The sequence below is a fragment of the Neolamprologus multifasciatus genome, chromosome 18, assembly GCF_963576455.1.
Source record: "Neolamprologus multifasciatus chromosome 18, fNeoMul1.2, whole genome shotgun sequence".
Lineage (NCBI taxonomy): Eukaryota > Metazoa > Chordata > Actinopteri > Cichliformes > Cichlidae > Neolamprologus > Neolamprologus multifasciatus.
In genome coordinates this window covers 23,092,987-23,106,445 of record NC_140456.1, presented here as the reverse complement: position 1 = coordinate 23,106,445, position 13,459 = coordinate 23,092,987, and the positions used below count along the sequence as shown (strand labels likewise).

Here is a 13,459-nt window from a genome sequence, read left to right as displayed (position 1 = left end):
ATTCATTACAGAGGACACAGGCCCCAGGGTGATACCATCTGATCAACAGTGCCAGAAAGATTGTACATTTAAATTGTGGATTGTTGTTGTTGTAGAGGCCTGCATATTTCTCTTTCTTCTCTTCCTGCGCTCCAACGTTGTATGTTTCTCACATGCTGTTCTCTCTTCTCATCTGTCTCTTCCACTGCCTTGTCATTGTGTTGCCATTGTCTAGACTGTGCAACCAGTGCCAAGAGGGGGAATTAGTATCTACTTATAGCAGCATGTTTCACTCTTCCTCTCTCCCAAAGCTGCTGACTCTTTCTTAATTAAATGGATGCTTGAAGTCGGTAGGCTCAGGCACAATTTGCTCTTATATCGCCGGATATCTTGACGATCTTTTCCCACTTGTGGGATTTTATGATGTATTTTGTTTTTGGTCGTTTCCAGGGGAGCTCACCAGCAGGCCTTATAATAGTGTTATAAAGCCTAATTAGAAATTTACTATCAGATGCTGCCAGTGTAGGCACAAGCACCATTTTCTTGCCATAAATGCGTTTTTAGGCAAACTCAGGCATTAGTGACCCAGTTAGATTACAGCATTGATCTACTGGAAACTAACAACAGACTAATGTTTCCATCAGAGTTACATTTTGGCATGTAAACTGCATTTGAAGCAATCTGAGGTGTGGTAGGATGGGGTGGGATGTGTGGGTGCATGAGAGGTAGGAGGAGCGGCTAACAAGTGGACAGCAGTCAGTCCTCCAGCAGCAGCCCTCAGTCGCACTCTGCACCTCCTGCACTAAGGAGTCCCTTTTCAGTAGTTCAAGGAAGCTTCGCGTTTTCATGGAGGGCTGGATCACCTGTGGACTTTGTCTAATCGCCTTTCTCTCTAGCTGTGGGCTGCTCTCGGCTTTCAACTTGGACACCGACAATGTCCAGCGGAAGAACGGAGACCCCGGGAGCCTGTTCGGCTTCTCTCTCGCCATGCACCGGCAGCTCCTTCCGAAGGAAAAGAGAATGTAAGTGTCAGAGTTTTGCTTTTAAAGGATAAAATGTCCGGAGGCTGTTAATGGAATTGTTTTTTTTCCTTGAAAGAACCTTGGAAACACACCTCAGTGTGTTTAAAATGAACCAGTATACATATAATTAAGTTATTACTGCACAATACACACTTTAGACGGCTGGAAGAAAAAAAAATCCGCCTAAAACTACTTTTGGGAGCCGCAGACCGCAAGTGAGTTACCTCAGCAGCACCGCAAGTAGGCCTGTGCGTGATCAGGTCAGGTCAGGTTTGTCAGGTACGAAACATTTCCACCAACAGCTTCTTCTTTAGGCCACACGAGCTCTTATAAGTTTAACTCGGCCCGTCTTGCTTGTTAATATTTCCTTCTTTCAGGTTACTTATTTGTGAGTTTTTATTGGAGCTACAAGGCAACTTTTTGTGCGCGTGCACGCGGAGCGCGTTCACATTTCTCTTTTCTTGTTGAAGAAACAACAAAAGTCAAGGTACCTTGACTTTTTTGGGGGGGCAAAACATCTCAGTGAATCACTGTTGGTATTTTCTTGGGCACTGTTTCAGAGGGGACTGTCACCCTGCATAAAGAACAAGTGCCATCAAGTGGTCACTGATTGGAACAGCCTGATTATAAACTGACCCAAGAGCAGATAACTTAAGACTTTTTTCCCCCTCCTGCAGACTGAAGGTTCATGTCCTGCTTTATTTTAAACTGCACGGTAGTCTCAGCAATTCTTTGTAATTCATTGATATTTAATTTACATTTAATTTACAAAGACATTTCACAATCACATCTAACCCAGATGGATTAATTGATTACTTCACTTTTATATCTGCCTTGATGCTAATACGAATGAAGATGTTACACATTACCAGCATTAATGTACTTCCTAGCTAAACAGACAACCAGGTTACACATGGAAATCTGCCCTGTCGGAAAAAAGCGTCTCTGTTAGAATTTGTGTCTCTTCTGTAGATACTTACATGTACTTACATGCTTCAGGCAACACTATATGGTTTGACAATTTCAGTCATGCGATATGTTGTTCAGGTTGTATTATGTAAACTAGAGTATCCGAGTGAAAGTTGTCACATTTTACTTTTAACTGTACATTACCAGCGGTGCAGACAGCATAAGTGCCTCCAGTAGAGAGTAAGATGTAATCATGGGAACAATATGTGTAAAGTGCATCTATTAACTGGCTTTTTCCACACAAAAAATCAATACTTAGGCATTCCTATGTTTTGCATAGATAAAGTAAAATTATGGTTTAAGTTGAGTTAACTTGTATTTGCTTAATTATTAACCCGAACCTCACAACACCACAGGCTGCAAGATTTCCTGCACTGTACGCCCAGCAGTGATTCAAACCCCTAGTTTTATACCTTCTCCACAGCTGTTAAATACACAATTTAAACTTTACACACTCCTGCTACTGCTGCACCTTCACACACACATGCACACACACACACACACACACACACACACACACACACACACACACACACACACACACACACACACACACACACACACACACAGTGCCAGTTTCTGTCTTAGCTCCAGGCTAAATGAAAGACACATGGTGATCTACACGGGACTGAAGCTATAAGCTATCACAAAGTCAGCTTCGGGTTAAATACAAGAAAACAGAAAAGTCTGTTAAAAAAGGGGAAAAAAATACTTGCATGTAGGAATAATGTAGAATGAACTTTTAGTAGAGGCGTCAGATGCATCCAGTGTTGGATGCTCAGGTAGTTGTAACTATTTTTCGACTGCTCTGTGAGAGGGAAAAGAAAACCTTTGAAGCAAAACCATAAATTAAAATATGCTGACTTCTAACTATCAGGTGCACGTGTTGTGATATGTGTGTGTGTGTTGGAGTATAAAGCCATGTCTGTTTTTTGCAAGTAACTGTTAGAGAAGTGTGCGCTCACTGTGGATGCTGTATCTGTGTGTCTGCACTTGCATTCGTGTCCCGACAGTGGATGTGTGTGCACATGTGAGTGCCTGTTTGGTGGGTTTTAATGGTGCTGATGCATGCTGTGGCTGAGCAGCGAGGCGTTGCCTTGTTGTCAGTCATTTGGAAAACTGTCAGAGAGCTCAGTGTGCTGCTTGCTTTATACATTCCTGACCTGGGGCAAAATAGGGATAGATAGATAGATAGATAGATAGATAGATAGATAGATAGATAGATAGATAGATAGATAGATAGATAGATAGATTTTGTCACAGTTCAATAATTTCCATTCCAGAAAACTGTGTGCTAATGTGTTTTTAGTGTGTCTGTACCTGTGTACCACCATGTTTGTCTCCTCCGGGTGTGCACTATAAGTCACAGTTCTTTGCAAGCCATGCATGCCAACTTGTATTCAGACTTATTTCACAGTGTTTGTGCCCTACAGGTATCAGTGTTGCAAGTTCCTGCAGGAGAGGGCAGGATCTGAATTTGCATGTGCGCACACATCTGTATGTGTGTATGTGTGTAGCATTCCATGCTTTTTCATAATTGCCAGATGGAGCTGTCTGTATAATAAAGTCAAGAGGGAAAGCGCAAAATACATAAGTGGAGAGAGGAGGGAGAAGGAGGAGACCAAGTGAGAGTTTAGGGTATTTTAAGAGGTCGGATCGAGTGTGAGAAATGTGTGGGAGAAAGTAAATGCATATGTGTGTATATTTCTGTGGGATTTGTGAAATAATATGACTCTGGAGAGATGGAAACATGTAACAAGAAGAGTAAAGAATTTAGAAACAGGCTGTGAGTTTCAGTAGTTTCAGTGATATTGTCAGTATCTTGCTGTCAGTGTCTTTTTAATACCAAATCAGCTCAGTGTATTAGTGTATGTGGGCTGTGTATTGCGTAAAGAACACATATAAGAGCCACATTCCCCTGAGGATAGTTTTGGTTATCCAACATCAAAGAGAAAGGAGGGGAAGCTGAAGAAAAGAAAGAGGTAATGGCTGAAGAACGCTGAGAGGAACACAAATCAGGTGTACATCTGGGCACCAAATACAAGCATTTTTCAGCCAGTAAGATTCAGTGAGCTCGATGCTGGCAGAGAGATGGAGAGAGAAGTTGGGCAACATGTCATGAACCTCTGTATCTGAAGGCCATTTGGAAGTAAATGCCTGTAGTTGATAGGGCGCCACTGACTGTTACTAGGCAACGGGTTGTGTCTTAAGCCGGCAGCCAGTTCACTGCTGTAAAAAGAAAAAGAAAAGGAAAAGACACACCTCTCCCGATGGGACGTCTCTCCAGTGGCTTTTCTAAACTATCTGTTGCGATACACAGGACGAGCTGATCTGTGTGTTCAACTGCCGCCTCTATGTGTCCGACCGTCAATGCACAGCTGGACCCAAACACACACACACACTCTCTCTTTAGTTGTCTTAGTTCTTCCTGTGGTCCACGTCGTACGTCGGGCCTTCCTCCCCTGGTGGTAAATGATTAGATAAACAGCCGGGTCACTGTCAGCGAAGCCGCACATCAGCTGTATCACACTTCCTGACACATCGTGTCATGTGACAAAAAGGTTTTAATGTGCAGCAATAAAAATAATCCATATTCTTTGCTAAATGTTTTTGTGTTTGAGAAATTGTGCAGTAGACTAACGTCACTTTCAGCTCCCAACAAACCCATTATTGTTAGTTGGATTTACTCCAAAGAAAATCAGCTGATTGAGTATATATATATATATATATATATATATATATATATATATATATATATATATATATATATATATATATATAGAGAGAGAGAGAGAGAGAGAGAGAGAGAGAGAGATATTTTTTTAAATCTCCTATTCATTGTTATTACTTCTTGTGTCCCAGAGGATACTGGTAGCGGATATGCATCCACTGGAATTCTCTTTTTGAGGTGATGACTAAAATTGAGCTCATTGCAAGAATTTTAGTGTGATAACATGTTTTCTGTTTTTTGCATACTGAGCTCGGAGCTGGAGAGTTGACTCCAGACTTTGTGGTATGAACCGTCAAGTGTCATTCACGTCCCCTTATAATTTAAAAAAGGCTGGATGGGACACTTAATGGATGGATAACAGCAAAAATTATAGTGTTCTGGTTTCTGAATCAAGGCCAAACCAATCCAGTGGTTGAAACAGGATAAACAAAGTGTACTTGTCCGTCGTGCAAAAGGAGCCTACTGAAGAGAAATTTACTCCAAATGTACGTGACTATTTGGACATCTATCTGCCATTTTTTGTATGCCATAAATAGTTGTGATTACCCATCACCCTTGCTGGAGTTAGTATTCATCATGATTTATACTGCCTCAGTAGGCTGGCTGTTTAGTTTGACATCTACCATTTTCGGTGTTGCAGCGGGTGTGTACAGCTGATATGATGGTTTCATAAAGCCTCAGCTTTTTACTCTGCTATATGTTTCAGGATGGTGTTTGTATCTGAGGATGCTTTGTATTTCAGCTAAAATGGCTTTTCTTTATTTTATCTGTGGATGACAGTTTGCCGGACGACCTTAACTCTGAAGGTCAGCGATCAGACCAGTACATTGTACTGGCAGTGCTTTATTCTCTCCCTTGAAAACCTGTGTAGAGTTTAATTTCAACGGATGACATTGTTGACTTGATTCACTTTGTAGGAAACCCTGAGATCTGGAGGCCCATCATCGATGGCTGGGTGTGGCATTTGCCCTTTTTTTGGACCACAAAGGCAGAGTCTGTGTATATGTGTGTGTGCAATCGTCCTCAGCAGGCGACCTGAAAGGATTCTTTGACTCAGTTTGACTGTTGACTGTGAGGACATGGAACATCAGTTTTGTGGCGGATGTGCATATGTGTTTGTGAGTCTGTGTGTATGTGTGAGTATCAGTGGAATGTGTGATCATTTCATGAGTAAGTGAAAGAAATGCCAGATTGTTCCTCATGCTAATAAATGTATGTCAGAACAGAGTAACAATGAGTGTTTGATTGTGGTGCGTATGGGCCCGATTCATACATGCATCTGTTGCAGGCTGCTGGTTGGTGCCCCGAGAGCAAAAGCTTTGAGCGGTCAAAAATCTGCCGTGACAGGAGGGCTCTACAATTGTGACATGAGCTCCACAACCAGTGACTGCAGCAGGGTTATCTTTGATAATGATGGTGAGACATTAGCTGACATTTGAGCATTTTTTCTTAATATGAATTTGGTCATTTTAAACATTAAGTTGAGTTGCAATGTCTTCTCTGTGCCTATTTTTATCCCTGTGTAGAGAATAAGGCCACAGAGGACAAAGAAAACCAGTGGATGGGAGTGACAGTCAAAAGTCAGGGACCAGGAGGCCAGGTCGTGGTAAGGTTTTTTTTTTGTATCTGAACACAAATTTGATTAAAACTCATTATTACTATTTAGTTGTTCAAACAGATGGTTATTAATGTAACGACAAATTGATATTGTCAAAAAAAATAACCGTTGTCTCTCCAACAAAGCACACCTTAGTCTCATTCACTGCACTTAACTGTGTCTGCTTCCCCTGGCAGACCTGTGCTCATCGCTACCAGCGCCGGGCCAATGTGGGCTCACCGTCGTTGGAATCTCGTGACATAATTGGCCGCTGCTACGTGCTGAGTCAGTCATTAAAAGTGAACTCAAATGAGAATGGAGAAGGAGGTGCATGGTATTTTTGTGACCAGAGGCCCAGAGGCCACGAGATGTTTGGTTCCTGCCAGCAGGGCCTCTCTGCTACATTCGACAAGGACTACCACTACATCATCTTTGGGGCTCCTGGAGCTTACAACTGGAAAGGTAGTGTGCATGCATATGTTTACTGTGAAATGTAATAAATCTACTTTGTATGAATTTTTTTCCCCCAGCTATCAGAATAGAGGAATGTGCTTGTGAGGATTATTTCAGTCAATACTTACAAGCCTCCCCTCCGCTTTCGTCTTGAAGGTATAGTACGCGTGGAGCAGAAAAATGACTCTTTCATAGAAAGGGGCATCTTTGATGATGGTCCATATGAGGCAGGAGACGAGAACCAAAAGAACCCTGACCTGGTCCCTGTTCCTGCCAGTAGCTACCTGGGTAAAAACTATAACTTGACTGTGATTTTAGTCATTCGCTTTATACAGAGACATATTTTCTAGCACTTCATTGTTCTTTGATTATTTAAGGAATCGCTTCTTTGTCTCTTTGTGTCAGGCTTCTCCCTGGACTCAGGTAAACGTTTGACTAAGAAAGGCCAGCTAACAGTGGTGGCTGGAGCTCCCAGAGCTAACCACAGTGGAGCGGTGGTACTGCTAAAGACAGGTGGAGACATAAGCAACATATTAGTTGAAGAGTTCTCACTAGAAGGCGAGGAGTTGGCTTCATCTTTTGGCTACGATCTTACGGTGCTGGACCTCAACAAGGATGGGTGAGTGATGCCGGATGATACAAACAGCAACCTGCAACTTCTGCACCGTCGCTGTTGCTACTGTGGCTTTATTCTAATGAATGCGCAATGCTGTTTTCTTTATTAGCTGGGAGGACATTGTGGTGGGGGCACCACAGTACTTTGAGAAGGACGGAGAAATGGGAGGAGCTGTCTACGTCTACATCAACAATGCTGGAAAGTGGAACAAAGTAACACCCACCAGAATAGTTGGACCCTTGGACTCAATGTTTGGCCTGGCTGTAGAAAACCTGGGAGACATCAATCTGGATGGTTATGATGGTGAGCATGCAATAGTTCTGCATATACACGTATACTGTGGTCTGCTAGTCAGTCTTGACATCAGCAGAAATACATAACCATCCTGTTGTTGTTCTTCATGCCAGATTTTGCAGTGGGAGCTCCTTATGATGATAAGGGCAAAGGGAAGGTTTACATCTACTATGGATCAGCTACAGGACAAATCTCTCCAAAAGCCTCACAGGTACATAATAAACACCTGATTTCAAGCTTTCTACTCTCCTGTTATGCCTGTTAGTTGTGGCAGAAAAGTGCTGCCAAGCTGCCAAGTGCTCAACAAAGGGGAATAGTTATGTTACTTTGAATAAGTGCCCTGAAATGACACGTGCTTTGGCTTGGCATTATGAATTCGCTGACCCGAATTCACATTTTTATACCCAGATTTGAGCCAGCACTCTGGACTTCTCGGAGAAGTCATCAAGCATAACATTCAACCAATAAAACACGATTTTCTGTTCTGGAATTGAAGTAAATAACTGTAATTTAGCATCTTAATTAGAATAATATTTTTTTTTAAAGATAGCGTGCTTTTAGTATCTGGATGTATGCTGTACAATACGCGGCTTTGATGAAGGTATGTGTTCCTCCTCCGTCAGGTGCTGCCTGGTCCTTCAGGAGTGAAACTGTTTGGCTACTCTTTGGCGGGAAACATGGACTTGGATTCCAACTCCTACCCTGACCTGGCTGTCGGATCCCTCTCAGACTCTGTGTTCGTCTACAAGTGCGTGAGCTGGCGCGTGGATCACATTGTGTTATCTCTCGTCCTGTTTACTTAAAAGCTCACCGAGTCGTCTCTTCACAGAGCCCGTCCGGTTATTGACATCCAGAAGAAAATCACAATCACACCAAAGGAAATTGACCTCCTCAAAAACAACTGTGACAACGATAGCAAGTTCTGGTGCGTGTACCCAATCTATTATTGAATTTCTAAACTTCTTCAACACTGAGCTGTAAAACTGTGCTCTGTCTGACTGTACATGAATTGGATTGTGTCCCCAGCTTGACTATTAAAGCGTGCTTCTCCTACTCTGCCAATCCTGTGAGTTATGCTCCAAAACTGGGTAGGTTGAGGCACAAATCTTTTTCTCCTTAGTTTACAACAATCTTCATTATTGCACTTTCTCCCCTTATTATCATAGCAATACTTCACTTTCACTTACAATGTATTTCTTTCTCTGTTGCATCCAGAGGTCAAATACACCCTTGCAGCGGACACTGAAAACAGGAAGAATAATCTTAAAACCAGGGCGGCCTTCATTAACTCCTCCCCTGGCAGTAGCCATGAATCCTCAGGGACCATCACTTTGGACAAGAAAGGAGTGGAACAGTGCATTGAACGACAACTCGCCTTGCAGGTATCGAAGGTTTCTGCATTCTCTCGCGATCCAAGTTAACTGCCGGTGGCGCGTAATGCTTTGTTTATGTTGTCGTGCTTCAGGAAAATATTCGAGACAAGCTACGCGGGATCCCCATTGATGTGTCTGTGGAAATCATTGGTGGCAGACGTAAACGCAGACAGAGCTCAGGTCCTGGGCTGCAGCCGGTCCTGGATGCTAAAGCGTCACAGCCAACTCGATCAGTGGTGTGTGCGCGCATCTTATTCAGTTCATGTGATGTCTCCTCCTATTCTGTGTTATTTCTTAAATGTGAAAATGTTGTTTGCAGGTGGAGTTCATGAAGACCGGTTGTGGGTCTGACAATGTGTGTCAGAGCAATCTGAAGATGGAATATAACTATGGCCACTGGAACGATGAAAAATTTGTTCCGCTACCAAAGTAAGATTATATTATAATATATCTTTTTTAAAACTTGATTTAAAATGCTCATCCTGAGATGCGTTCGCCACACTGTTTCCCTGCACCGAGCTGTGAAAGATGTGCACACTTCATCAAACGGGCTCACGATTTGTGTGTGTTTGAAGGGAGAATGATGTGCCGGTGCTCTCACTCAGTAACCAGAAGGAAATCGCCTTAGAGGTCAGCGTGAGCAATGCAGGTGGGGATGATGCGTACGAAGCCTCCATGATCGCTTCTTTTCCTAGCTCCTTAACCTACTCTGCAACCCGCTTGCCTAATAAAGTAAGTGTGTCTGATACTCTCTCTCTCTCACACATACACAGACACCCACTTTAGTTCTGATTTGGACTTATTATTGATTTCAGGTAAACTGCCAAGCCAATAAAAATGGTTCTCTGGTCGATTGTGATCTTGGAAATCCCTTTGAAAAGGGAGAACTGGTGAGCGAAAAATCACAGTTTGGCACCATCTAATTCCCCTCTACATGTATAAATATTAACACTTAATAAAATAATAATAAGAGCACGGAATAAAATATGGATCTCTGTATGTTTATAGACCACCTTCTACATTATTTTGGGTACAGCTGGCATATCTTTCAACATCTCTGAAGTAGAGGTTAATCTTCAACTGAAAACGTAAGTACATCCGAGCTTGTAATCCTGCAACTGCTAAATAACACTGGTTGCACCTGCAAATGAAATAGCTACACTACTGGAATATAACAAACTTAGTTTATGTATGTTAGAATAAAATGTGTAGTTTGATATCTGTGTAAATATTGTTTCAACAGGACTAGCATGCAGCAATTAGCGCCGGTCAAAGCAAAGGCAAAGGTGGCCATTGAGTTACAGCTCTCTGTCTTAGGGTAAGAAACACACGCATATACATAAATGTGCAGGAAACACATAGATGTGCACCGACTCATGCTGGCTACTGTGTATTTTTTCTCTCTGCAGACAAGCCACGCCATCTCAGGTTTACTTTACAGGAGATGTCAAAGGCGAGACGGCCATTAAAACTGAAAGTGACATGGGCAGTGCCATCACACATCACTTCAGAGTGAGTACAGGAAAAGCAACTAGATCGTTCATTTATTTTCCTGAATTTATCGTTAATCCAACAATTTTGTGTTCCGAACGGGGCGAGTAAGAACATTTCAACTGAAATTGTACTACTTCCTGTTTTTACAGATAATCAACTTGGGAAGGCGTTTGACTGATTTCGGGGTCGCCACTCTCGACATTGACTGGCCAAAGGAGACAGCGGATGGGAAGTGGCTGCTTTACCTGATGAAAATCACTACCACGGGAGTGGATCAGATACAGTGCACACCTAAAAGTGAGATTAATCCTCTTAAAAAGGTAAAAGGCCACATTAATGTGTCATCGCCATCCTCCCATGAAAGAATTTATAAATGTATTTTATTTTGACAAGATGTTGAGTTAATGGCAATAAACTAAATACATTTCTTTTCTTATTTCAGGAAGAAGTTAACACAAGAAAGAGGAGAGAAGTCTCAGGAACACAAGGGAGTGATGAGGGCACTATTTTAAGCTTAATTGATAGCAAGAAATCAAAAACTCTGGTAATGCAACCTTTTGTTTGTTCTAGACTATTACATTATTTTATGCACCTTTCAGCCAGCTGAATGGGCATTTGGTAGTAACTTTGCACTCCCTTGTCAACAGTCTTGTGACGATGGGGCAAAATGTGTGACGATAAGGTGCCCTCTGCGGGGCCTGGACAGTAATGCAGCCATCAGTCTTCACTCTCGCCTCTGGAATAGCACCTTCATCGAGGTAAGTGGTTGTACTCAGTTGTTATCGCTGGATTTGAAAAAAGGAAACCCCAAATGCTTTTCAATGGCAACAGTGTAATCTATATTCGTTATTTAATCTCAAAAATAACAGTTGAATTATGATAACATGGGTTGATACAACTGTTATTGTTGACCTCAAGACTGCAGTTTTTTACTAAAGGGCCCAAACCATCACACCACCAGCTGCCTGACAGCGTTACAGTGTTAACTGTCAATATTACATCCCCCAAAAAGTTTAGTCTTCCAGCTGTTACTGACTTAATGTGGGAGGTTTTTTTCCCTGCTGGTGGAAATTTAGAAATGAAGAAATAACATATGGGTTTCAGGGGTTAAAGCATCTTTATTGACATGAATCTCTACTTTTGTATTTCCTTTGATTTGATTCACCTTTTCTTTAAACAGGATTATTCCAAGTTACATCATGTGGAGGTGATAGTCAACGCTGCTCTGCACCTTGATAACATAAAGAACACCGTTCGGATGAACGCTAATACACAGGTAATTGAACATAGCGGCAGATTTTACACAGTTCTGTGCACCCTCTAAACATAAAGCCTGAGGTTTTGTACAGTATACAGAGAACACTATGACATCACGTTTTGCCACTTCGCTGTGTTCCCTAGGTGAGACTGACGGCCTTCCCAGAGAGGCGTGAGGCTCGGTATGGGGGAGTGCCGTGGTGGATCATCGTGCTGTCCATCCTGTTCGGGCTACTGTTGCTGGCCCTGCTGGCTTTCCTTCTTTGGAAGGTAGGGCTAGAGGAGAACAGACCCTATCCCAGTAGTCCTACGTTTTAGTGATAAAGCCTTCAGGCTCAAATCTGTGAACGTCTAGCAGTCTGTGAAGCACCTTGTACAGAACAATTGTCACTATTTATTATAGCGATTGCACATATTTTCTAATAATTTGCCTCTCCTCAGTGTGGAGTCTTTGGGAAAAAGAATAAAGAGGACCCGTCAGACAAAGAGAGACTGACATCAAATGCATAAAAAAAAAAGAGAAAGAGGGTAAAATTACCCAGCCTATCATGACTGAGTGAAACCTTTTTTGTCTTGCTCCTCCTTGCTGCAAAAGTGCTGCTTTCTGGTACCAGGCAGGCTGTGGGCAATTCTCACACTGTGATGTGCCATTTAAGAAAACAAAAACAAAGTGTGTATTACTACATGCATGGCCAGGGGAGGTGATGGCTGATAAGCAACGACTGTTTCTTAAAGCTCTAAGGAGGACTCGGGGTAACTTCTGCATCTCTTTGATTTCATCCCCTTTTCTGTCTCCAGTTTGTTTCTTGCTATTACACCTGCGCTCACACGGTCTGAAGGTTTCTTTCACTCTACATTTAAAAACGGGGGACTCTGAACACCTTTTCTTCCTGTACAGAGGAGCGCAGATGGCTCATCTACGCCTCTTACGGGATTAATTGCATTTTGGCACCTGTGAAAGAGACCGATGACAAACATCTCAAACCGCTTGGCTTTCTCTGAACGTCTTTAAACAGCCTCATTCTCAAACCGAATACTGAGTTTTGTTTTCCCTCTTTTCTCTGCAGTGTGGCTTTTTTAAACGTGCCAAATATGAAGATAAGGTTCCCAGTTACAATGCAGTTCGGATCAAACGGGAGGAGAGGGCGATGAATCCTGGAAATGCTAACTGGGAAAACCTGGAAAAGAAACCCTGGATGACAACCTGGCATGACAATGAACACTATTCTTAACAGCCAATGAAACACCACAGATTTACCGTCGCTTACGGATGAACTGCAGTTTCATAAATTTCCTGCTGCCTTGCCTTTGTACAGTGAGGACTGTAAATAATCAAATGTGTTAAAAAAAAAAAATACGGGGTCAAACATTATGCTTCAGGGGCTGATTTGATGTTTAATAAGTCTTCATGAATCACTGGAAGGAGATGCGCTGTGTGGGAGATGGTCCAGCACCACAACCATCGGAGCTTTGGTGCTTGTGTTGTGGAAATTCAGTGTTGGGGTTAAAAGGTTTCTGAATGTATTGCACAATTTTTTTTGTACGTTTTGGAAAAGTTCATATTTATTCTCACAAGGAGTTTCTTCTGTTACACGCTCTACAGACCAAAGAATCATGCAGTGCATACAAGTGACTTCTTTTTCCCTTTTTTTAAAAACTAAAGCTGTATTAGCC

At 42.2% G+C, this 13,459-nt stretch overlaps 1 protein-coding gene across 2 annotated transcripts; it reads left to right on the top strand.

Moving 5' to 3' along the window:
* The first annotated feature begins 726 nt into the window (after positions 1 to 726).
* Positions 727 to 13,447, top strand: LOC146497932 (integrin alpha-6-like). Of its 2 annotated transcripts, none has more exons than XM_085141329.1 (25): positions 727 to 1,001; positions 5,990 to 6,117; positions 6,228 to 6,307; positions 6,496 to 6,760; positions 6,908 to 7,039; positions 7,157 to 7,370; positions 7,477 to 7,670; positions 7,775 to 7,872; positions 8,285 to 8,409; positions 8,491 to 8,586; positions 8,688 to 8,749; positions 8,877 to 9,043; positions 9,127 to 9,270; positions 9,354 to 9,463; positions 9,610 to 9,766; positions 9,850 to 9,924; positions 10,043 to 10,122; positions 10,278 to 10,352; positions 10,444 to 10,546; positions 10,678 to 10,848; positions 10,971 to 11,072; positions 11,176 to 11,286; positions 11,709 to 11,804; positions 11,930 to 12,055; positions 12,853 to 13,447. In XM_085141329.1, the coding sequence occupies exons 1-25, from the start codon at positions 826 to 828 to the stop codon at positions 13,015 to 13,017; spliced, it is 3,252 nt and encodes a 1,083-aa protein (XP_084997455.1). In that variant the 5' UTR covers positions 727 to 825; the 3' UTR covers positions 13,018 to 13,447. The 2 variants fall into 2 exon arrangements, with proteins under 2 accessions (XP_084997455.1, XP_084997456.1); XM_085141330.1 differs by lacking the exon at positions 12,853 to 13,447 and adding an exon at positions 12,227 to 12,313.
* The last annotated feature ends 12 nt before the right edge of the window (positions 13,448 to 13,459 follow it).